Raw genomic sequence first — 23,915 nt, forward strand, 5'->3', positions numbered from 1 at the left:
TTTCTTTGTGTTCTCTCTCTTTCCCTCTCTCTCTTCTGTCTATCTGATCCTAAGGTTAGCTGTACCACACAGGACTAGCACCAAGAGTTGAGACAGCCCTTCCAGCTCTACCCAGCTCTGCCCAGCCTAAGAGGGACCAATAAAGGAGAAGGACTAGACCAACCAGATTACGTTCCATGATCCAGAGCACTGCTGCTGTGGTTGACTTGCCCACCCAGAGCACCTGTCTGTGACTGACCTGCCTCCTGGAATCTCAAGAACATCAGCAAAAGCTGTATTTTCTCCACCTTTACTATCCTGTCTCTTCTTCCACTCATGCCTGTCTGTTTGTCAAAAGTAAGAGAAGTAACCATCTTTCACATCTTGGAAATGAGCCACAAAACTAATCCCTCCCTGCTAAGAATTGTTTTCCAACTCAAATAAAGGACTCCCATTTTAAGAGGTGATATGTTTTGGTTAATTTTGTCTTATTTAATTGGGTTAAGTTTGTTATTTAATTTTAGTTTTAAACTGCTTCATAACTTTTTGTAGTTACGTTCCTTTCTTTTCCATATTTTAGCTAACAAATTCCAAAATTTTGGGAAGAATTTCTTCATGTGTTTGCCATGAAACTAACAAACCAAGGTCTCTGTATACCAAACCCTGAACCTTGTTTAAAGATGGACAATTTCAGAGTTGTGCTAACACCTTTGACTCTTTGGGCCCATGTGTTCCATCTAAATTAATGCAATAGGGCCCCGTAATGAACCCATGGTAACCTCTTTCCTATTTCATCTCTCCATGAAGGCAGCATTCTTGGTAACTATCACCTCAGCTGGAAAAATCAGTGCGTCCTTACACCATATTCTGTAAGGACAAAGTCACACTTAGGCATCATCCTAAATTCTTGCTTGCCTAAGGTGGTTTTGGATTTTAATTTTAACCAATTCATATACCTGCTAGTTTTCTTCCTGAGACATCACTCACTGCAGTCAAAATGAAACGACACACCTTGGATGTGGTGAGAGCTTTATATTTTTATCTGGACAGAGCAGAGCCATTTAGAACATCCCACAGATGGTTCATACTTTTTGCAGAAGGAGTTAGGAGCCTGTTTTCACCCAGAGATTATCCAAGTGGCTTTCAGACTGGATCAGGACCTAGGGTGCACACAGTCTCAGAGCTTCCCTTGCAAATGTTCCAATACCTGAGATATGGAGAGTGGCTTCAGTCAACACATTCACCTCTCACTACTCTCAGGTTCCAGCATCCTGATCAGATGCCAAGTTTGGCAGGGCTGACATAAACTCACAATTCAAGTAAGGACTTCTCTCACTCCTCCTGTTGAGAAAACTGCTAGTTAGTTGTCAGAAGCGGAGTTGGTGTGGATATCACTCAAAGAAAGAATGATTACCTACGCTATAGTAACTGGTGGTTCTTCGAGTGCTTGTTCATGTTGATTCCAATCAGGTGTGTGCGTGTGCACAGTAGCCGGAAGATTTTTCCCATAGCAGCATCCCTCGGGTTGGTCTGAGCGCCCCCTGGAGTCGTCCTTCATGGCCCTCAATATACAGCCCGACCCGCCACCCCCTCAGTTCCTTCTTACCACCAGTGACGATAGGCTGGAACCTCCCATAGCCCTTACTTTAGCAAGCGTGTTCAACTCGAGTTGTTTGTATATAGTTAGTTTATCTTAGTAGTTAGTAGTTAGAGTTGTTGGGGGTCTCTACCCCCCTTCTGACTCCCTGGAGCTGTGGTATGCCATGGTCCCTGGGGTTTAAAAACTGTGGTCTACGCAAAGTGCATGCCAAAGAGCGATCCACACTCCTCGTGTTTATAGTGCCTATGGGAGGGTCACCAAAAGGATCTCTGTAAGATCTGCTGCGAGTTCCGCCCTAGGACTCTTAAAGAAAGGGAGCAGCGGCTTAAGATGATCCTCATGGAGGCAGCTGTACGCCCCCATTCGGACCCAGGCTCAGGGGACCCGGCTCATAGTGCTTCCTCGTCGACGTGGAGTGCCCCGGCACCATCATTCAGTTGGTGCTGAGAAAGGACGCTCGGCACTGGCACAGCACGTCCCTAGGCCCAGTGGAGAGCAGGCACCGGTCTCACTTGCTGGTGCCTCAGAAGAAAAAGAAGCCGGACAGTCGGTCACCTCTGGCTAAATCTAAGGAAGTGAGACCCCAAGCGAGCCACAGATCGAGATCCGCCCCATTAGGGCTGTGTCGACTCCTGCCCAGGCAAGGCAGTTGAGTCTGGGCCCCCCATGTTCACTGGTCCCTACGGGCCAGCAGCTGCCACTTCTTTCAATGCTGGAAGCTTTCGATGTTCCTCGGGATCTGCTGCACCTTACGGCACCGTTCTTGCCCCCTAGGAGGGAGGAACCGCTGGTGATCCCATCCCACCCCCAGGTGCAGTCAAGAGGGAAGTTGGCAATGCTGTCCAGGCATTCCCCCCTCCATGTCCTTTGGCACCAGCCCACTCAGACAGAGAGCCTAATCGCTCTCCAAGATCTTGATGCTTGATGCACTGATGCTTGGCTCCTCCATGGTCTTCAGTCTCAGAGTCTGACTCTTACTGCTCTCGGAGGAGTAGGAGCTGACGATTGAGTTCAAGGCAAGAGCTCCAGGTGTGGCCACCGCAGTGGCAGAATCCACCACAGTGGCCATTCTGGACCTCCTGGGCCTTTCACCAGAGCCAGGGAGGGATCCAAGGGCATCACTTCTCAGCATCTTCGGTGGCCTCAGCCACATTTGTCTCGCTGTCAACCATGCAGCTCGCCTCGGCGCCTACTCACACGCCAATGCCATTGGCTGAGCACCAGCGCCAGCTTTGACATCGGCGACTCTTTCAATCTCGGCACTGAGGACGACCTTGGTACTGACAGCAGCACAGACAATGGCCCCTCCACCTTCGTCGGCTCAGGCAGCTGGTTCAGTACTGGCTCCACCGGCAGCACCATCGATGTCTCCAGTGCCTGTACCAATGCTGAGTTTGGCGTTGACAGCCCCGGTGATGATGGGCGCTCCATTGGCACCGACGTTCCCCCGAGAGTTGCAGACCCCTTGGGAGCTGATGGCAGGGAGCAGCTACTGCTTATAGGGGCTTGCTCCTCGTTTTGTCTGGACAAGGCATTGGCAGATACAGCCATAACCCCAGCGCTTGAGGGCAGCAGGGTGCTACAAAAGTTGCTGCAAAGGGCTGCTCAGGGTCTGGGCATTAAGTCTGAGGAAGTGGTCGAGGAGGCTGATCCCATGGTGAGTATCCTCGCCCCCTCAGGACCTTCTGTTATTGCCCTACCACTTATTAAGACTATTGTGGATACCACCAAGATGCTGTGGCAGACCCCAGGTTCCTTGCCACCCACTGCCAAGCACAATGAGAGGCATTATTTCATGCCCTCCAATGGGTATGAACATTTGTACTCCCACCGACCTCCCGACTCTCTTGTTGTGGACGCAGCTAATCAGCATGAGCGGCAGGGTTTCCAGGGGCTCTCCCCTAAAAACAGGAAGGCTAAGCGACTTGACCTTGTCGGGAGAAAGGCCTACTTTACAGGGGGTCTTCAGCTCCATATTTTGAACCATCAAGCCATTGTCAGCAGGTACTCTTATAACACCTGTGCGGCAGTGGCCAAATTTGTGGAGCTCCTCCCTTCAGACTCCTGAGCCAAATTCTTGGCCTTGGTGGAGGAGGGAAAGCTAGTCTCTCAGGCTTCCCTCCAGGCCGTGTTGGACGGTGCTGATGCCGCAACTAGGGTCACAGCTAGTGGGGTGGCCATGAGAAGGGGTTCCTGATTCCAAGTCTCGGGGCTCCCTTATGAGGTCCAACAGACCATTCAGGACCTCCCATTTGAGGGTGTGACTCTTTTTTCTCTGAAAAGGCAGACAAGAGGCTGCATAGCCTGAAAGACTCACAAGCCACCCTCAGGTCTTTGGGCCTGCACACTTCTGCCACACAGCGGAAACACTTTAGGTCACAGCCTCCTCAGAGTTTCTATCAGCAGAACCCCCAGGACAGTTCTCAGAGGAGGAACAGGCGTGGCAGGAAAAGACAATACCCATCCTCAGGCCAGGGCTCTGGCCAACCCAAACCACTTTCCGGCCCCAGACCATCCTTTTGACGGCGCGGTCAAGGATGGCGCTCAAGAACAAAAGCTGGATCTACCCTTCCTTACCTTTTCTTCCTGACTGTCCCCTTTCTTCCATGCATGGTCCTATATCACTTCGGACCACTGCGTGCTCTGCACTGTAGAGAGGGGATACTCCATCCAATTCTGTGCCCTCCTGCCCTTCCACCCTCCTTCCCCGTCCCTCTTCAGGGACCCTTCTCAAGAACAGCTCCTTATCCAGGAGGTGCAGTCGCTCCTATCTCTAGGGCCAGTGGAGGAGGTATTTCAGGAGCACGGGGGCGAGGGCTTTTATTCCCTAATATCAAAAGCCAAAGGCCACCTCAGGCCTGTCTTGGACCAGTGAGAACTCAACAAGTTCATGAAGAAACTCAGGTTCCACATGGCCTCTTTGGCCTTCATCATCCCCTCACTGGATCCAGCAGACTGGTATGCCGCCCTCAACCTGAAGGACACATATTTTCATATTGCAATCACTCAGCCCCCTGAGGTTTGTGGTCAACAGTACCCACTACCAATTTAACTTCCATTCGACTTGTCAGCAGCACCTTGAGTCTTCACCCAGTGCATGGCCATCATCTCTGTGTTCCTGTGCAGGCACCAGGTACAGGTGTTTCTGTACCTTGAAGACTGGCTGATCAGAGCTGCTCCAGGACCCAAGTGTAAGCTCAGATCAGATTCATTAGAGCCACCTTCGACAACCTGGGTCTCCTTCTAAATGAAGCAAAATTGACTCTGTCCCCTGTCCAGAGGATAGCGTTTATAGGGGCAGTACTGAACTCGGCCCAAGCTAGGGCATACCTGCTGGAAGCAAGGTTTCAGACCCTGAACGATATCATTCGAGGCCTCAGACAGTTTCCCACCATCACAGCCAGAAATTTCTTGAAGCTTCTCAGACATGTGGCTGCCTGTACCTGTGTGGTGCAACATGCCAGACTCAGGCTTCGACCTCCTTAGTAGTGGCTCACGTCAGTGTATCGCCCAGCCCGGGACAGCTTGGACTGGATCGTGACCGTCCCTTGCCCGGTCTTCGACTCCCTCCTGTGATAGCTAGACCCTCAGGAGGTATGCTCAGGGGTCCCCTTCGCCATTCCTCAGCCGTCTCTGTCGCTAGTGAGGGACGCATCAGACTTAGACTGGGGAGGACATCTGGGAGACCGCAGGACTCAAAGTCTCTGGACTCAGGCGGACCTGGGTCTCCACATCGATGTCAGAGAGCTCAGAGTGGTGCGCCTAGCATGCCAGGCATACGTGTATCAGTCATGATGGACAATACAACAGCAGTGTTCTATATCAACAAACGGGGTACGCTCCTCTCCCCTGTGCCAGGAAGCCCTCGTGTTGTGGGAATTCTCTGTAGAACATTCAATACACTTGCAAGCATCGTACCTCCCCGGGGTACAGAACAAACTGGTGGACCACCTCAGCAGGTCATTTCACAGCCATAAGTGGTCCCTTTGCCTGGACGTCACAACTTCAATCTTCCAAAGGTGGGGCTTTCCACAGATAGACCTATTCGCCACGTGACACAACAGGAAGTGCCAGAAGTTCTGCTACCTCCAAAATCACAGCCCAGGCTCCAGCGTGGACACATTCCTCCTCCATTCTCTCCTATACACCTTTCTGCCCTTACTGCTAATTCACAAGGTACTCCTCAAGATCCGGAGAGAATGAGCTCAGGTCATATTAATAAACCAGCCTGGCCCCATCAGCAATGATACACATCTCTCCTAGACATGTCCGTGTGAGCCCCGATCATCTTGCCACTCTTCCCAGATCTTCTGAGACAAAATCATGGTCGTCTTTAACATCCTAACCTCAAGACGCTTCACCTCACGGTGTGGAAGCTCCATGGTTGAACCCAATGGAGCTTTCCTGTTCAGACCAGGTTAGACAGGCCCTCCTTGACAGCAGAAAACCCTCTATGAGAGCCACATTCCTTGCCAAGTGGAAGAGATTTTCAATCTGGTTGGCGCAGCGCCGTTTGTCCCCAGTGCTAGCCTCAGTGCCGCTTATTCTGGACTACCTCCTCCATCTGAACCAGCAGGTGCTTTTGTTGTCATCAGTAAGAGTGCACTTAGCTGCCATTTTGGCCTTCTATCTGGGCGGCGAGGGCTGCTCTGTGTTTGCTAACCCTATGGTCAGCCGGTTCTTAAAAGGGCTCAACAGGCTATACCCAAACATCCGTCAGCCTGTCCGTGCCTGGGACCTCAACCTGGTCCTTTCTAGGCTCATGGGACTCTCCTTTGAACCATTAGCGACATGCTCCCTGCTCAACCTCTCTTACAAGATGGTGTTCCTTAGCCAGGAGGGTGTCTGAGCTCAGGGCTCTAAAATCAGAGCCTCCCTACACCGTGTTCTATAAGGACAAGGTTCAGCTCAGGCCTCATCCTGCTTTCCTCCCGAAGGTTGTGTCGCAGTTTCACATCAACCAGGACATCTTTCTTCTTACCGTAAGCCTCATTCCAGCAGCAGGGAGCAGAGGCTCCACTATCTGGATGTCCGCAGGGCACTAGCCTTTTACATCGAGAGAACTAAATGTTCAGAAAATCGGTCCAGTTATTTGTGTCAGTACCGGACTGAATGAGAGGTCAGCCTATATCATCACAATGCATCTCATCATGGATAGTATCCTATATTCGTGCGTGCTACAACCTGGCAGGTATTCCTGCACCTCCAATCACTGCGCCCTCCACCAGGGCGCAGGCTTCATCAACAGCATTCTTGTCTCAGGTTTTCACTCAGGAAATCTGCAGGGTGGCGACATGGTCCTCCATCCATACTTTTGTCACGCACTGTGCGATTACCCAGCAGGCCAGGGACGATGTGGCCTTTGGCTGAGCAGTGCTGCAATCAGTGGAAGACTCTGACCCCACCACCTAAACTTGGGCTTGTGAGTCACCTGATTGGAATTGATATGAACAAGCATTTGAAGCAGAAAAATGGTTACTGACCTTCTCGTAACTGTTGTTCTTCGAGATGCGTTGTTCATGTCCATTCCAATACCCACCTTCCTTCCTTCCCCTCTGTTGGAGTAGCCGGCAAGAAGGAACTGAGGTCGTGGCAGGTTGGCAGGGCTCTATATTGAGCGCCATGAAGGCGCGACTTCAGGGACGGACTGACACTATGGATGCTGCTAGGAGAAAAATCTTTTGGCTACCGTGCACGTGTGCATGCACACACCTGATTGGAATGGACATGAACACCACATCTCGAAGAACAACAGTTGAGAGTGTGAGTAAGTGAGTGTGAGTGTTTTTACACAGATTCCTCAACCTGCCCTGCATCCCTGTTAATTGGATTCCCACTTCTCAGGATTCTTATTAGTGAAGGATCTGAGTAGTGGTTGCAGCCTCCTGCCCCTTATAACCCTCGGCTATGGTTGCCAAGAGAACATCAGGGGCTAGTCAGAGTTACAGCAGATACTGCTAGTCAGAAAGGATCTGACACACATGGGGCGTATATGCACCAAGAGTGGAATATGTGTTGATAGCACATCTTGAAGAACCAGTTACTGTAGGGTAAGTAACCTTTCTTTTTGGACTAATTACTGTACCTTGTCATTGATCAAAGTGCATTGTGCATCATCTCAGCCATCCTCCATTAGGAGATTCCTTCAGTGGTTGGTTAATGTCTGTCAGAGAACCTGTCGCAAAATGGGATCTCAATTTATTTCTGTCGTGACCAGGACATGGGCAGTCTGACCTAGTGGTCAAAGCAGGAGTCAGGAGGCAGGCCAGGTCAGATAGCAGGAGGTCAGAGTCCAAGACAGGTCAGAGGGCAAACTGAGAATTGAGCATGAGGAAGCAGGCAGGATCAGGTTACCAGGACATTAGAGGGAGGAGACATACTTGAAAGTAGAACCATGGATGGATAACTATAGTCATGCTGGGTCAGGACACCAGAAAGTGAAACAAGGGGAACAGGAACAGGAAGCACGACGCACACAGTCCAGAGCAGGGAGGATCCCACTTGCATGGACAATTTCCTGTTCCTGTGCTGGGTTTATATGGGAGCTATGGACCAGTCAAGATCCCCAGCATCCTGCCAGTCAGGTTCTAGAACTGGATTCCTCTATCGGGTTTCAGCTTCTGCCCTAGCAACGGTGAGCAGGTTGGAGCTTTTTTTAGCTCCTTTTGTGGATCCAGCTACAAGACTTGCAGTCCCTGACAAGTGCTTACAAAGATTATGGCTGGACCTTTTGAACCTCTGGGACAGCACTGTATTCAACCTGTTAGAGATGGCATTTTTAATCAGAGTACATCTACAAGGAGAGTGAATGAATTGCAGATTTTGATAGATGTGTCTGCCTTCACAGTATTCCACAGAGATAAACGTTGTCCTGTGTCCTGATCCAAAATTTTTGCCTAAAATAATGTGAGTTCTGCCTAAACTAATCTATTTGGCTATGCCTACACTGTCCTGCAGTTTGGACGATGAGGGTGTGAATAGCAGTGCACACCAAAGTGCTGCGCTATAATTCCCTCATGTGGATGCTGCAGGTGCAAACTAAAAGGTTCATAATTCTCATTAATATAGTCCTGTTTGAAAAAGACTACATTAATGTGAACTAGGAACCAATTTGGTCATGGCCACAGCATCCATAGGGGGGAGTTCAGCGTAGCACTTGGCGCGCACTCCTAGTTATGCTCCCGTAGTCTGAACTATGCAGCAGTATAGACAAGCGCTTAGTCTCTTTTCCAGACCTTATTCCTTCTAGGGGAGAATTAGACTCCGTACTCTGTTAGAATTTTTATTTTGATCAGACGTCACCTAAACTTTTGGATCCAAAATAGATATGTTAATGTTTTAGGTTGGGTATCAGTACAGGTGGGACTATGGCTTGCCTTAGTAATGTTAGCATTATAGAAATCTGCAGGGAAGCTACCTGGGGTTTAATCACATGTTTACACAACTTCCACTTCCTTGACTTGACATTTAGATCTGGTGCTCGCTTTGGAGGGCAGTTCTGCAGTCCTTGTTCAGTTAGAATTCATCAGCCCACCTTTGAGGTGGTTATATTGCTAAATAGTGTCCCAGAAGTGGTAAATATACAGAAGCTGCCTCAAAGAAGAAATAATAGTTATCAAGAATAAATTCACTAACTATCCCTTTCATTCCTAGTTACAGAGAGCTGGCTCCACCCGTGCTACTAGAGCCATTGTAGCATATGGAAAGATTACTTTATCAGTATCTTTTGCATTGGGAGAATGTTGCCTCCGTTTATTCACACTACTGCCTACCTTCCCTCCTCCTTTGGAGTTCTGTTATCTTAAGAACTTTGAGGTTTAGCAGAAGGCACTCACATTGTGTAACCTCTTAAATCTCATCTCAGAAAATTCTGTGCCATGAAGTTTTATATGGTCCCAACAGAAACTACTTTTCTAGAAGACTCCTGAAGATTAGGGGCACCATCCCACAAATGCAAGCTGTCTGCATCTTGGAATTAGGGCAGCTAGTGAAATATCCAGAATGGAGTGGTTCTTCAAAAGAACAGTTTTAGTCTAGCACACTCCTTGACTTTGTCTAACAAAAATACTTCATTAAAATAACATACAGCTTTTTTAAAAAATTGCTTAACAACGACTTGAAATAATCCTGCCTGGTTTTTTTGTTCGAGTGGGATACAGGAAGTCTGTGTGCATGATATCTTTTCTGAATTGTACATTTTACCTTGTTAACAAAATTACCATTTTAACTCAATTAACAGTTGTGCATTTTTATTACAGAAAAGACATAAAGCTGATAATGCAGTGAACAAGAAACAAACCCAAGGTAGGAACCATTGAAAAAATCTCTTCTTTGCTGCACAATTAAAAAATTCAATCTGAATGTTGTGTGTATTTCTTTATGGTTCTTTGGTTTCAGATTTGTCAGTATTATGTTTGAAATCACAAAGCATACAAGCTTACACTTTTAGATGTTTAGAATATAAAGACCTGATTTGTATGTATGTGTGTGCATGCATGCACTTTGCAAAACACATATCCATTTCTGTCTTGTGTGTGTGCCACAATTGCCCATGCAAATAGCTATTTATACCTCCAGATGTTTTTGTGTACTCACAATTTACTGAATTGTATGTAAAAATAGGTATGCAATTATGGAGGTAATTTTAAACTATGGGACCTAAATGTTTAGAATTTACAAATTTGAAATAGTTTGAACACCACAGTATTATACCACAAATTAAAATATAAATTTGGAGTAGAGGGCATTATCCATAAAGTTGAACAAATGTTCAAAATAAACACTTTGAACACAAGTCGTTTACAAAAATACTACTACAAAAAAAGTTTGATAGATAACCTTACACATAGTTCCCCAGTTTTCCAGACAGCGTGACAGTTCCGTATTTTCTTATTGTGATGAAGTCTTGCAGCCTTGAGAAAATGTAAGCATAAGATGTGTGAATGAGTAAGGAACAACTTTTCTAATTCCTGGAACAATGATGGTCAAGAAGGCTTTTATAGGTCCTGACTGTTGACCCAATAAAAAGGAGTTGAATAAATTCCGATGGAGTCGTCATCTCCTGTTATTCCCCTGTTATTGCTTGCCTGGAAGAAACATGTGGACTTGTGGATCTGACAAAAAAAAATGTTCTCTGGGAAGGAGGGCCCCAAGGATGGATGTAGTCACACTCATCTCGCTTTTACAGGATGCTGTGCGGGATGCAAAACTTGTGATCTCTCGTTTTCTTAGAAGCTTACCAAAGAGATTTTATGGGATGTTACCATCTTGAATTTGAAACTTAGAAGACCAAGAAAGTGAGGAAAAAGTGTATTTGTCCCAAGGTCACTATGACAACAACACTTTACCAAGGAAACTGGAGACACAGACACCATGGACTAGCCAGTTGACCAGAACATGATGCCCACGGACATGACAGTACCTGAGCCAAGACATCCCCTGATTCCCCAAACTGCAGTTCCTGACTGACTCTGAAGCTCCACAGACCAAGCAAGCAGAAGAGCAGGTCCTTTTTCTTTTCTTATGACTAGATCCACAGTTCCTCAGTGTGGGACATTTGCCTTTCTGTAGCTGTAAAGGTCAGAATCAAAGCTGAATTGATGGCTGACAAAGGACTAGCCCCCATTTTCCAGAAGCCCCCCCCCCAGTTTTGTTCTGTCTCCTGTAGCTACTGCCAGGGTCGTGCAATCCAGCACTTACTCCAAGAGAGAGGGTTTAAAAAAAACACATGCCAAATAAACATGCACAGCTGGTTCGTCTGCTGCCTGGAATTACCACAGAGCCGCTATGCCCCTTCTCCCTGACTGCTCATGTAACAGGCTAGGACTATGGTGGAGAAAGATCGAAATGGAAGACCACGGCTGTGTTCCTCCTTCTCTCTGTTCCTGTCAGAGGACACAGAAGGAGAGATTTGTGCCTTGTGGACATCAGTCAGCTCATCCACTGGCTTTGGCCACCTTACCCTGAAACCAGGAGGCAGTTCCTCAGGCATTCCTCACCAGCAAGGAATCTGACAGCCATGCTGCAAATGTCTCAAAGGATGGCAGAAAAACAAAGAGAGCCTTTTGTTGTTGCATCAAAGGGCAGTGGGTCAGCACAGGGAAAACATAAGCAGGACTGGCTGAATACACCACAGACAGAGCAAGGAGCAGCCGGTAAGACCGTTCTGGATGCATATCCTCCTGCAATGCAGATCTCATCATCATCCCCAACCCCTTCCTTGGCTGGGTAGTTCATTCCTCTTCCCTTAGTGCTAGAGGAAATTAGGAATTTTGCATGAGGGGAAAAGAAGAGAATCTTCCCCTCAGGAAGAAAGTCTCTCCTGGAGCTCTTGAATTTGGTGTAAAAAGAGCCTTTACCTCAGAGGCTACAATCCTGTGAGTTCCAGGCAGCAGATGCAGTATCTCCTAAAGGCACTCTATCCGCTCTCAAAAGGACACAGATAAAGAGATGCCTGTTAGTAGAAGAGGTTCATAGGACTCCTCATCTGATTCAGGTTTCCAATCCCCACCTTCTCAAAAGGAGTCAAATTTAAAAAATGGAAAAGGGATTCAATAAATTATTTCCAGAAATTACTATTGCTGTTCTTCTGGGGATAGTAGTTCCTCTGACTCATTACTGGATGGCACCAAAGGCTCTGTTCACAAGGTTTTCCTACATGGAAAGAAAAAGCATAATAAAAGGAATAGAGTTATTTGTGTCTGGTTTTTCTTCATCCTTCTCCTCATTTAATTCATTTTCATCCTCATCTTCATGGGCATCACCAAAGAAAAAGAAGGCTGTTCAGTCTGAGTCCAAGAGAGGAAAAAAGAAGTGAAGAAGAAAGTCAGGATCTTCTTTACAGAAGGGAGGTGAACTCTTTGTCTCAGGGGATGAATCACAAGATTAAATGAAGCAAGAGGATCTTTTTTCAGCTGATGATTAGATACTTAGGTATTCAGTCAGATGAGCTCATTAGAAAAGATTCTAAGGAGGGAGAAGAGAGAATTGATCCAGAAATGACAAAAAAAAAAAAAAAATTCCAGCAGGTTCAAGATCTGAACCACACATTCCTCTTGATGTCATCTTGGGAAAAAGTAATGAAGGTCAAATGGGAAACATCAGCAAAGTCTATAAGATTGTTCAGGCGTGCAAGCACCGTAGCAAAGCAGATTTTGTTTTTCTTCCCGAAGTGGACAGGGTAGTTTCAGCACTCATCAAAGACACTGCTATCCTAATGGAAGGGGACTCTTTCCCAAAAGAACCCAATGACTGCAGAGTGAAATGTCACTGCACCAAACATCTGAGGCTGTATTTTCCTCTCTGAGGGCTTCTGCTGCAGCAACATCTTTTTTGCAAGAACAGTACTGCATGGACTGACAGTCTGGCAATAGATTACCAAAAAAGGCTAAGAAATAACTGTGGTTAGGCTCAGAGTTAAAGAAAGTCTCAATGGCTTCAGTATTCATAGCTCATGCAACTCCAGAGATGCTTTGATGTTTTCAACATATGCCTTGGCCTCCAGTGTGGTGACCAGATTGCACCGCTGGTTATGATCCTAGAAGGGCAACATACAGGCCAAAATCATGTTAGTGGCTTCAAAATATTGGGGAGTCATTAGACAAAGTGTTGGTGGAATCCTCAGATACTCAAAAAAGATCTTAGAGAATCCTCCTAACTCCAAATTCGGGAAAAGGGATAGCCTGTCTTATTAGGTCTAAATATTCTTTTTGTGGCTACTCTAGTATGGAAAGTGAGACTACAGCACAAACAAATGGAACAAGTCTACACTCAGAAAGCGGAGAACCAATCTTCCTCCAGTGCAAATTTGAACAGTAGAAACAATGCCTGACTACAGTCAGGTGAGTTCCAATGAGCAACACCTAGCAGGGAGAGAATATTAAGATTCAAGGAACAATGGCCTAGAATCATAGGACTGGAAGGGACCTCAAAAGGTCATCTAACCCAGCCCCCTGCACTCATGGCAGGATTAAATATTATCTGGACCATCCCTGACAGGTGTTTGTCTAACGTGCTCTTAAAAATCTCTGATGATGGAGATTCCACAACATCCCTAGGCAATTTATTCCAGTGCTTAACCACCCTGACAGTTGGGAAGTTTTTCCTAATATCCAACCTAAACTGTCCCTGCTGCAATTTATGCCCATTGCTACTTGTCCTATCCTCAGAGGGTAAGGAGAATAATTTTTCTCCCTCCTCCTTGTAACAATCTTTTATGTACATTAATGCCTCTCTCCATGTTGGATGGATGAGTCCTGGATGGTTCAACAAGGGTACATACAGTTTTCAAAGATACCAAATTGTAATTTTCTCCCTTCTTCAGTGTCCTCAAATCCACAAAAGAGATGAAATATGCTAAAGTCTATAGAACATCTTTTGAAAATCAGCAAGATAGAAAGAGTTCCTGAGGCAGAGATGTTCTTTGGCCACTACTCAGTCTTGTTTCTGGTACCCAGGAGATCTGGGGAGGACAGAGCTGTGCTGGATTTACCACACCGTAACAAGTTCATTATGGGGAGTAGATTCAAGATGGAAACCTTAAAGTCAGGACTAATGGTGATCTGCTGGGGATTACTTTACATTAGTCAACTTGAAGGAGGCCTACCTTCGTGTGCCAGTTCACCAGGGGCACAAGAGATTTTTGTGATTCACTCATGAGACCAGTCATTTTCAGTATAAAGCGCTGCCTTTCTGACAGTCATCCATGCCCTCGGGTGGTCACAAAAATCCTTGTTGTTCTGGCGGCTTTTCTCAGGCAGAAGGAAATACAGGTATATCCTTTCCTGGATGAAATTCTAGTAAAACCTTGTCCAAAGAGGGGTCCACTCATATGACTCAGGCAATGATCCAAACTTTGCAACAGTTTGGATTTAAAGTAAATTTTGGGAAGAGTCATCATCAACAATCTCAGTGCCTAGTTTATTTTGGAGCGTTGATAGACACAGAGGCCCACAAAATCTTTCTGGCAGCCAAAAGATGGGATTAGAACAGATAAGCAATTACCCTCCTGAGGAAGTGCCCGAGGACATCAGTAGGCACCCTAATTAGTGATCTGGGGATGATCATGTCCTGCACTGGGATAGTGTCTTGGGCAGAATGCATTTAAGCACTCTCCAGAGTTTCCTGCTGGCCACTCCTAGCCATTTTCTGATTTTTTTTTTCCATCTTGGAAAGTGAACATGCTGAAATCCCTGGATTGGTGATGAGTCCAGAGAGATTCTGGGGTGGGGTTGGCCATGTTGGAGCCAGAGAGGTGTGTCATGACAACAGATGCCATTCTGGAAGGGTGAGGAGCATTATCCAAGAAGTTGGTGGCTCAAAGGACATGGTCCTTCTAGGAATGAAAGAAAAGCGTATATTTTTTAGAGCTGAGAGCAATAAAGTAGGCTGTTCAACAACTGGCCCCAGCATTGCCAAATCACCATGTATGGACAATACATCAACAGTGGTGTACGTCAGGGATCAACAATCTTTGGCATGCGGGCGAGCCGGGCCAGTATCTTTACCTGCCGCATCCGCAGGTTCGGCTGATCGCAGCTCCCACTGGCCACAGTTTGCTGTCCAAAGCCAGTGGGGGCTGCGGGAAGTGGCAGCCAGCACGTCCCTCGGCCCGCGCTGCTTCCCATAGCCCCCATTGCCCTGGAGCGGCGAACTGCTGGCAGTGGGAGCCAAGATCGGCCGAACCCGCAGACGTGGCAGGTAGACAAACCAGCCCGGCCTGCCAGAGGGCTTACCCTGGTGGGCCGTGAGCCAAAGGTTGCCTATCCCTGGTGTACATAAACCATTGGGGAATACTAGATCAAGGGATCTACAAAAGGAAGCAGCATCATTGATGTAGCAGGAGGAGGCCCATCTATGGTCTATCAGGACCTTGCATATCAAAGGTCACCAGCAATGTGAAGGCCGAGTGAATGGGCAGAAGGAAAATTGATGATGCAGAATTGGGTCTTCAGAACAAATCATTCTGACTGATCATCAGAAAATATGGGGTTCCTATTGTGGGTCTTTTTGCAGCCAAAGGAAACTAGAAGGTTTACCAGTAGTTTGTAGGAAAAAGGGCATAGGCATAGATGCTCTTGGCATAGGTGTCCTGTCGCTCAAGTGTCCAAAGGGTTTTCCCTTTATGCTTTATACTTTATGCTTTCCCCTCACTGCTCAACATCACCAGGGTAATACAGAGGATCAGAAAGGAGGAAGCAGAAATTATCTTAGTAGCCCCCCCATTAACGAAAGAGGCCTTGATTTCCTGACCTTGTGAACATGTAAGAGCCACCATTGTTCCTGGATTCAAGGCCAGATTTGTTATTCCAGAGTCTAGTTCTTCACCAGGATCCCGGCCTGTTCTATCTCAGTTGACAGGTATGTTATTCTTCATTTCCCAGGCCTGCAGCCTGTTTGACCTTTCATATGCAGATGGTTGCTAAATCTTGTTGCTTATTCCTCTTCAGTATCACCAAAATCCACCTTTCCTTGCTATCTCCATTGCAACAACCTTGTCTCATGCCTTGGCCATCTTACATGACAACCTTCTTTTGGCCTTCTTGCCTTCTCTGCTTTCCATCTTAAGGCAAACCAAAATGCTATATCAAAAGTCATGTTCTCTCCTCTCAGTTCTGACCAGATCACCCACCTCTTTGAATACCTAAAATGTATTTCTGTCTCCTGTTGCATCAGATTCAGGCTTTTCATCCTCACCTATTAGGCCAAATATGCCACACCAACATATTTGCGTTTATTTCCTCCTTTCCATTTCCAGTGCCCAATTCTTTCATTTTACCCTCTTTCCCAGCCTCAGCTTGGAATCTTCTAGCATGCTGTTCCCTATATCTGGAACAATCTTCCTTTCCCTCTCTTCCTTCCATTCTCTCTCCTTCAAATCCCTACTTAAATTCCAGTTCTTCAGAGTAATACCTATTCTCTTCTCATTAGTAATACCCACACTCTATCTCACTTTATCTATTGTCCAGTAATTTATATTGTTTTTTTTTTTTTCAATGCTGCATTATTCAGGGCAGGGAACATGTCTTTATCTGTGTTTATAAACTGCCATGTATGTTGATATGGTGCTTCTTATAAATGATTTGTAATAAAAATAAAAGGATAATTGATTGGGTTCTTCTGTACACTAGAAAATCATGTTAGCATTTTCATCAGAGAGTATTCTTGAGATTGTTTCCTATAGTAATTTTATAAGATTTCAGTTCAGATTGTGTTGTTTCTTCCAGAATCTAATATTTTTGGGAGCATCACTTATCATAATCGAATTAAAATGTGTCTTAATTTTCCTTAAATTTTTATTTCATTCTGCTTCATACACATTTTATGCTGTAATTAATTAATGCAAGAAGTATGGGAAGTAAACAGGAAGAACTAGAAATACTGGTGAATAATCACAGATACAAGATAATTGGCATCATAGAAACTTGATGGGATAATTCATATGATGGGAATATTTGTGTAGAAGGGTACAGCTTGTTCAGGATGGACAGGCAGGGAAAACAGGGAGGAGGTGTTGCCTTGCTATCAAAGATGTATACACTTGCACTGAGACAGAAAGGGAGGCAGGTCTGTTGAAAGTCTCTGGGTAAGGATAAAAGAGGTAAAAAACAAGGATGATGTCATGGCAGGGGGCCTATTAAACAGGAAGAAGAGGTGGATGAGACTTTTTTTTTAAACAACTAACAAAATTATCCAAAACACAGGAGTTGGTAGTGATGGGGGACTTCAGCTACCCAGATGTCTGTTGGGAAAATAATATAGCAGGGGATAGATTATCTAACAAGTTCTTGGAATGCATTAGAGACAACTTTTTATTACAGAAGATCGAGAAAGTGACTCATGGACTGGCTATTCTGGATTTGATTATGATAAACAGGGAGGAACTGAATTACATGAGAATCTGAAGGTTGAAGGTAGCGTGGGTGAAAATGGTCATGAAAAGACAGAGTTCATGATTCTAAGGAACAGGAAGAAGGAAAACAGCAGAGTAAATATAATGGACTACAAAAAGGCAGACTTTATCAAACTCAGAGAATTGGTAGGGAAGCGCCTGTGGGAAGCAACTCTAAGGGAAAAAAGAGTTCAGGAGAGTTAGCAGTTTTTCAAAGAGACATTATTAAGGGCACAAGAGCAAACTATAACAATGCATAGGAAAGATAAAAGTATGGTAAGAGGCCACACTGGCTTAACCAGATTTTCAGTGACCTGAAACTTGAAAAGTAGTCCTACAAGAAGTGGAAACTAGGTCAAATTGCAAAGAATGAGTATTTAAAAAACAACAAAACAAGAATATAAGGACAAAAATAGAAAGGCCAAGGCACAAAATGAGATTAAACTAGCTAGGGACATAAAGGGTAACAAGAAAGCATTTTACAAATACATGGGAAGCAAGAGGAAGACCAGGGACAGGGTAGGCCCATTACTAAATGAGGAGGGAAAGATAATAACAGAAAATGGAGCAATGGCCTGTGATGGGGTGGAATAGGCCCAAAGGCCCCCTGCTGGAGGCCTCAGGGTTCTGCCACACCCATGCCAGGGAAGGAGCAGTGGAGAGGTCCTCCAAGCAGGCTAGAGTGGCTGCAGGGGAGGCAAACAATCAGGGCCCAGGAGGGCCATATAAAAGGAGCTGCAGAACAAAAGCACCAGTTAGTTGCTGCTTGGAGCAAGAGAAGAAAGGACTGCAGGCCTGGCTGCCTGGAAGAGCAGCAGGGCCATGGATGGTTTGCTAGCAGGGACTGGGGGGGAGCATGGAGGGAGCTCCTGGCTGGTTGGTAGGACTGAATAGGGACTGAGCCTGGAGAGGGCTGCAGGAAGATAGTGTCTCCAGGGAGGAAGCCCTGGGGCTACAGCCCCATACCAGGGCTGGACTACTTAAAGACCAAAGCCCAGGGAGGGCTAAGGAGAGACAGGCCCCAGTGGACCATATACCCGGAAGCGGTTTGTGCTGGTTTACATGCAGATAGTGTGACTCGGCTGGAGCGCTGTGTCACTGACAAACCTGCCTGAGACCCACTGAAAGGGGTCACCAGAACTAAAGAATGCAGACACGCCCAACCTGAAAGGGCACTCATGAGAGGTGGGTGCCAAATCCGTTACATAGCCAAAGTATTAAATGCCTTTTTTGTGTCAGTTTTCACCAAAAAGTTAGCAGTGATTGTGTGACTAAGATAGAGAACTACAGAGTAAATGGAGTAGGATCTAAGGCTAAAATAAGAAAAGAACAAATTATGAATTACTTAGAGAAGTTAGATGTCTTCAAGTTGGCAGGGACTGATGAAATACATCCTAGAATACTTAAGAAACTGATTGAAGAGATCTCTGAGCCATTAGCGATTATCTTTGAGAACTACTGTCTGGAAAAGCATACTCAGAGAGTAGTTATCAGTGGCTCATGATGGAGCTGAAAGGGCATATTGATTGGGGTCCTGCAGGGATCGGTTCTAGGTCTGGTTCTATTCAGTGTCTTCACAAATGATTTGGACATTGGCACAGAGAGTATACTTACAATTTTTATAGATGATACCAAGCTGGGAGGGGTTGGAAACACTTTAAAGGACAGGATTAAAATTAAAAATGATCTTGACTAACTGGATTAAATAGGATGAAATTCAACAAGGACAAATGCAAAATTCTACACTCAGGAAGGAATAATCAGTTGTATAAATACAAAATAGGAGTACTGCAAATTATAGTGAATCACAACCTAAGTATGGGTCAACAATGTAATACTGTTGTAAACCAGGTGAATATAATTCTGGGATATGTTAACAGGAGTGTTGTAAGCTCTAATCAGCACTGATAAGGCCTCAACTGCAGTACTGTGTCCAGTTCTGGGCCACCACACTTTGGGAAAGATGTGGACAAATTGGAGAAAGTCTAGAGCAGCTAAAATGATTAAAGGACTTGAAAACCTATGAGGAAAGACTGAAAAAATTGGTTTTGTTTAGTCTGGAGAAGAGAAGACTGAGAGGGGACGTGATAGCAGTCTAGAGTACATAAAGGACTGTTCTAAAGAAGAGAGTGATAAATTTTTCTCCTTATCCACTGAGAAAAGGACAAGAAATAATGGGCTTAAATTGCAGCAAGGGAGACTTAGTTTAGACATGAGGAAAAACTTCCTAACTGTAAGGGTAGTTAAGCAGTGGAACAAATCACCTAGGGAGCTTGTGGGTCTCCATCATTGGAGTTCTTTTAAGAACAAGTTGAACACCGGTCAGGGACTGTCTAGATCAGGGGTTCTCAACCTTTTTCTTTCTGAGGCCCCCCCAAACATGCTATAAAAATGCTATGGCCCACATGTGCTACAGTAACTGGTTTTCTGGCATATGAAAGCAAGGGCTGGCGTGAGGGGGTAACAAGCCGGGCAATTGCTTGGGGCCCCATGCCACAGGGGCCCTTATGAAGCTACATTGCTCAGGCTTTAGTTTCAGCCCCAGGTGGCAGGACTGAGGGCCCTGGGCTTCAGCCCCATACAGTGGGCTTCAACTTTCTACCCTTGGCCCCAGCAAGTCTAATGCTGTCCCTGTGGCCCCCCTGAAACCTGTTTGGGGGCCTCCAGGGGGCCCCAGACCCCTGGTTCAGAACCACTGGTCTAAATAATACTTCCTCAGCACAAGAGATTGGACTAGTTGGCCTATTGAGGTCCCTTTCGGTCCTACATTTCTATGATTTTCTAACCCTATAAAGTCTTGTTATATGTAGTTTGTATGAAAGGTGCTGAACAAATTAAAATTTAATTTTTATAATTGAAATGCTTGACCTGAAATAGCAGAGAATGAGTTGTTCAGTAAAATGCCATGTGAGTATACTGCTCTATTTTATACACATGATTTTTAGTAACAGGGAACACAAGAGGTGTGTCACCTATAACCAGAAGTTTTACTGTTGTACAGTCTAATTATGTGTCTTTGCTTTTCAGTATTGAGAAATGGTGCTTGGGAGATTGTCCATTGGGAAAAGGTGTGTATTTGTTTTTTTGTTTTTGCTCTTAAGGGGTGTAAATTTTATGTTTATACTATCGTTTGATACAGTTTATATATTTGATATCAGAGTAAATGACAGTCATATGAATTAATTTACAAGTATGATGGAAAGCATTAAAATGTTCAGTTTTTAGTAGTGCTTTCTAGAATATTAAATTTAGCTTGTTTAATAAAATATACTTTTAGGCCCAAAACTAAATTCCTCCTTCAGGCAAAACTATCATTAATAGTTCAGTGAAAGGTCTGCCTGAATAATATGTCAAGGAAAGTTTTGCCTGAATGTCTTCAGCTCTTGGGATATTAGCATATGACATCTCTGTATGAGTACCTTTAGCACTATTAAAATTAATAGACAAGAAAATAGCTCAGTTTTTATATAGTGAGCAAAGATTAGTAAAAATGTTTTTAAAGTTACTTAATATATTTGCAAAGCTTACCCTGTGTTTAAAATACTAAAACTTCAGGCGTTGTTGTGAGGTAATAGAGCAGTGGTAAATTAGGGAAACAGAAGTTCTGTTCAAAAAGTACTACTTCACACAATGCACAGTCAAACTGTGGAATGCTTTGCCAGAGGACATTGTGAAGGCCAAGACTATAACAAAGTTCAAAAAAGAACTAGATAAATTCATGGAGGATAGGTCCCTCAATGGCTTTTAGCCAGGATGGGCAGTGATGGTGTCCCTCACCTCTGTTTCCCAGAAGCTGGGAATAGGGAACAGGGGATGGATCACTTGATGATTACCTGTTCTTCTTATTCCCTCTGAGGCACCTGGCATTGGCCACTGTCTGAAGACAGAATACTGAGCTAGATGGACCTTTGGTCTGACCCAGTATGGCTGTTCTTATGTTCTTATTTGCAAATGTTTGTCAAAAAAACAGCTTTCATAGATTAGTGTAACCTTAGATTTCAGTAAATTTGATCCAGTCAGATCTTTTTTTTCCCCCTGTGAAATCATCTAATTACAAACAGGAAAGGTTTAATTTCATGAGGTTCACATCTGTTTGCATGGGTTACATACAAGTTAGCTGGAACCAGGAGCAGGCATCTGCTGTGATGCAACAGAACTCTGAGTTTAGGGAAACTAACCTCCTTTTGTGTAACTAGGCTAAATATACATCTGACTATACAACAATAATAAGAGTTCCCAATATCAAGGGAGATTAAAGTGGAATATATTCAATGCCAGGAATACAATGCGACTAGGCCTCATTTCAGTGGGATTTGGGAACCTAATACCCCTACACTCTTTTGAAAATTGTTGCCTAAATTTTGAACTGTCTTTTTGGCAAATTGAGGATTTACCTATGAATAAAAGTTAGAGATTCTGTGTTTGACTGTTAACCAATTCCCAGTTTTCTTACAGGTAGATGTTGGAGATATAGTTATAATAAAAGGCAAAGAGTATATACCTGCTGACACTGTACTTCTCTCATCAAGGTAGAGATGCCCACTGATGCTTACAATGTAGAGGCTGGTTTCTCTACCCTGCATTAATTTTGTGATTGCTCCAAGGAAATAAGAAATAAACAGAAATACTCTTTACCTCTACCATAATTTTACATTTAGTATTGAAAAATAATCTGTAATTGGGTATTTAAAATCGTAAATACTTTTTCATGCTTAGCATATATAATAAATAAAAGGAATTGTACCAGTCAGTTTTGTTACAGGGGTCTGCTAATCCCCTAGGGGTATTATATTACCAGGACCTTTAATGCATTTAGACTTAAATCTGTTGTTTGATATAGTGAATGGATCTGTTTGGCTAGATGGCAAAATGCAGTAATAGACAAATTAACTTTTCACTATATTAATAACAAATTCAGTCATTTTTAAAGATACATTGATGTTTTGGCCCATACAAGAAAAGTCTGTTTTTATGAATAGTTGCTAATCTTGATGGTTATGTTCAGATTTACTTTCGTGTTAATGTAAACTGAGTAACCACCAAATTATCAATCATGACATTTTACCTATGATTTGATGTTTTTATGAACAGAGAATTTATTTTCATTCTTTAATATGTAGATGTTAAATAGAATATCTGTATATTCCATCCAAGTTTTCAAATTATATAAAGCTTCAATCTTTAAACATGAAACAAAAACTCTGTTTATATTAATCATAACATCAACACTGCATAAAATCATAAATAGTATAAACAATCATTTTTATTTTTTAATGAATATTCTTAGAGGTTGTTTATCATCATTTCCTTGGACAGTTTTATTTATGAAATCCAGATTTTACTATGTAAAAGATGTACTTTTTTCAGAATCTGTTTGATCAGGTCATGCGCTATTTGCGGTACCTATTCTAACAAATACTTTGAAATAAGAATTATTTAAATGCTGCAGAATAACTTATGTATTTTGATTTGCAGTTGTATGCATCTATTTTCTGATTTTGTTTATTTTTTTGTATTACCATAGGGCCTAGGAGCCCTAGTAATGGACCAGGATCCTAGGTGCTGTACAAACACACAACAAAAAGTCTGTTCCTGCCCAAAGAAACTTAGTCTGTAAACCAAGAGACAACAAATGGATGCAGAAAGCTGGGGGGGAGAAGGGGTGTAAGTATAAGTAAACAGGCAGTATTGGTCCGCATGATGGGCTCTGATCTCAGCACACCAGCAGCCTAACAGCTGTCAAGTTTTTGGTAGGAATCACGGCAAAGGAGAGTTTTGAGGAGGGATTTGTAGGGGGATAATAAGATAGCTTTGTGGTATTGTATGCCTTGGAAATGTGGCAGATGATGTGGCAGGAAGCTGAGTGCATTTCACTGGCTTTGTTTGAGAATAATCTTGGGAATTCATTGGAGAGATTGTGTAACCAATCTGGAATTGTGTTGCGCTGCCTGGGTCAGCAGACAATGGACTCAGTAATCAGACAGGGATGGCTATGGTGGATGGGCCATGTCAGCAGACTTCTCTGAGGCAGAAGCGTAAGGTCAGTCTTAGACTGGATTCCACCCGAAAGGAAGAGAAGACATGGACAGCAAAGACCAACCTATTTCAAGATGATGCAGAAGGAGGTTGCCATCATGGAGACAACTTATAATGGAGTCAAACATTTTGCTCTGGACAGATAGTGGGGAAAAATGGGTTGTCTTGTGTGCCACGAGGCGCTAGAAACCCTAAATCTAAGTTGACAACTTGATCGCGAATGAGGGATGGTAGGCCGGGTGGGGACTAACTGTAAAGGACCTTGCAAGTGGCTCCAGTGGAAGCATTTATAACTTTAGAGTGGTTGTGTGTGTTTGGGGTTAAACTTTATGCATGTGCTTAATTCACTGAAGTTAATAAACCGTTCATGTGCATAAAGTGTTTGCAAGATAAGGATCTTTTGTAGTCTAT

At 44.4% G+C, this 23,915-nt stretch overlaps 1 protein-coding gene across 8 annotated transcripts in view; it reads left to right on the plus strand.

Moving 5' to 3' along the window:
- The window catches only part of ATP8A1 (ATPase phospholipid transporting 8A1), a 252,619-nt gene that overhangs the window by 36,737 nt on the left and 191,967 nt on the right, over positions 1–23,915 (plus strand). For 5 of the 8 annotated variants that reach the window (XM_027831495.3, XM_043544446.1, XM_043544443.1 and 2 more), the window contains 3 exons: positions 9,838–9,883; positions 20,496–20,536; positions 21,924–21,997. In XM_027831495.3, the coding sequence (XP_027687296.2) occupies positions 9,838–9,883; positions 20,496–20,536; positions 21,924–21,997 (161 nt within the window). The remainder of the gene's footprint in view (positions 1–9,837; positions 9,884–20,495; positions 20,537–21,923; positions 21,998–23,915) is intronic. The other 3 variants (XM_027831498.3, XM_043544445.1, XM_037897865.2) reach the window with 1 other exon arrangement.

Source organism: Chelonia mydas, chromosome 4 (assembly GCF_015237465.2).
Source record: "Chelonia mydas isolate rCheMyd1 chromosome 4, rCheMyd1.pri.v2, whole genome shotgun sequence".
Taxonomy (NCBI): Eukaryota; Metazoa; Chordata; order Testudines; family Cheloniidae; genus Chelonia; species Chelonia mydas.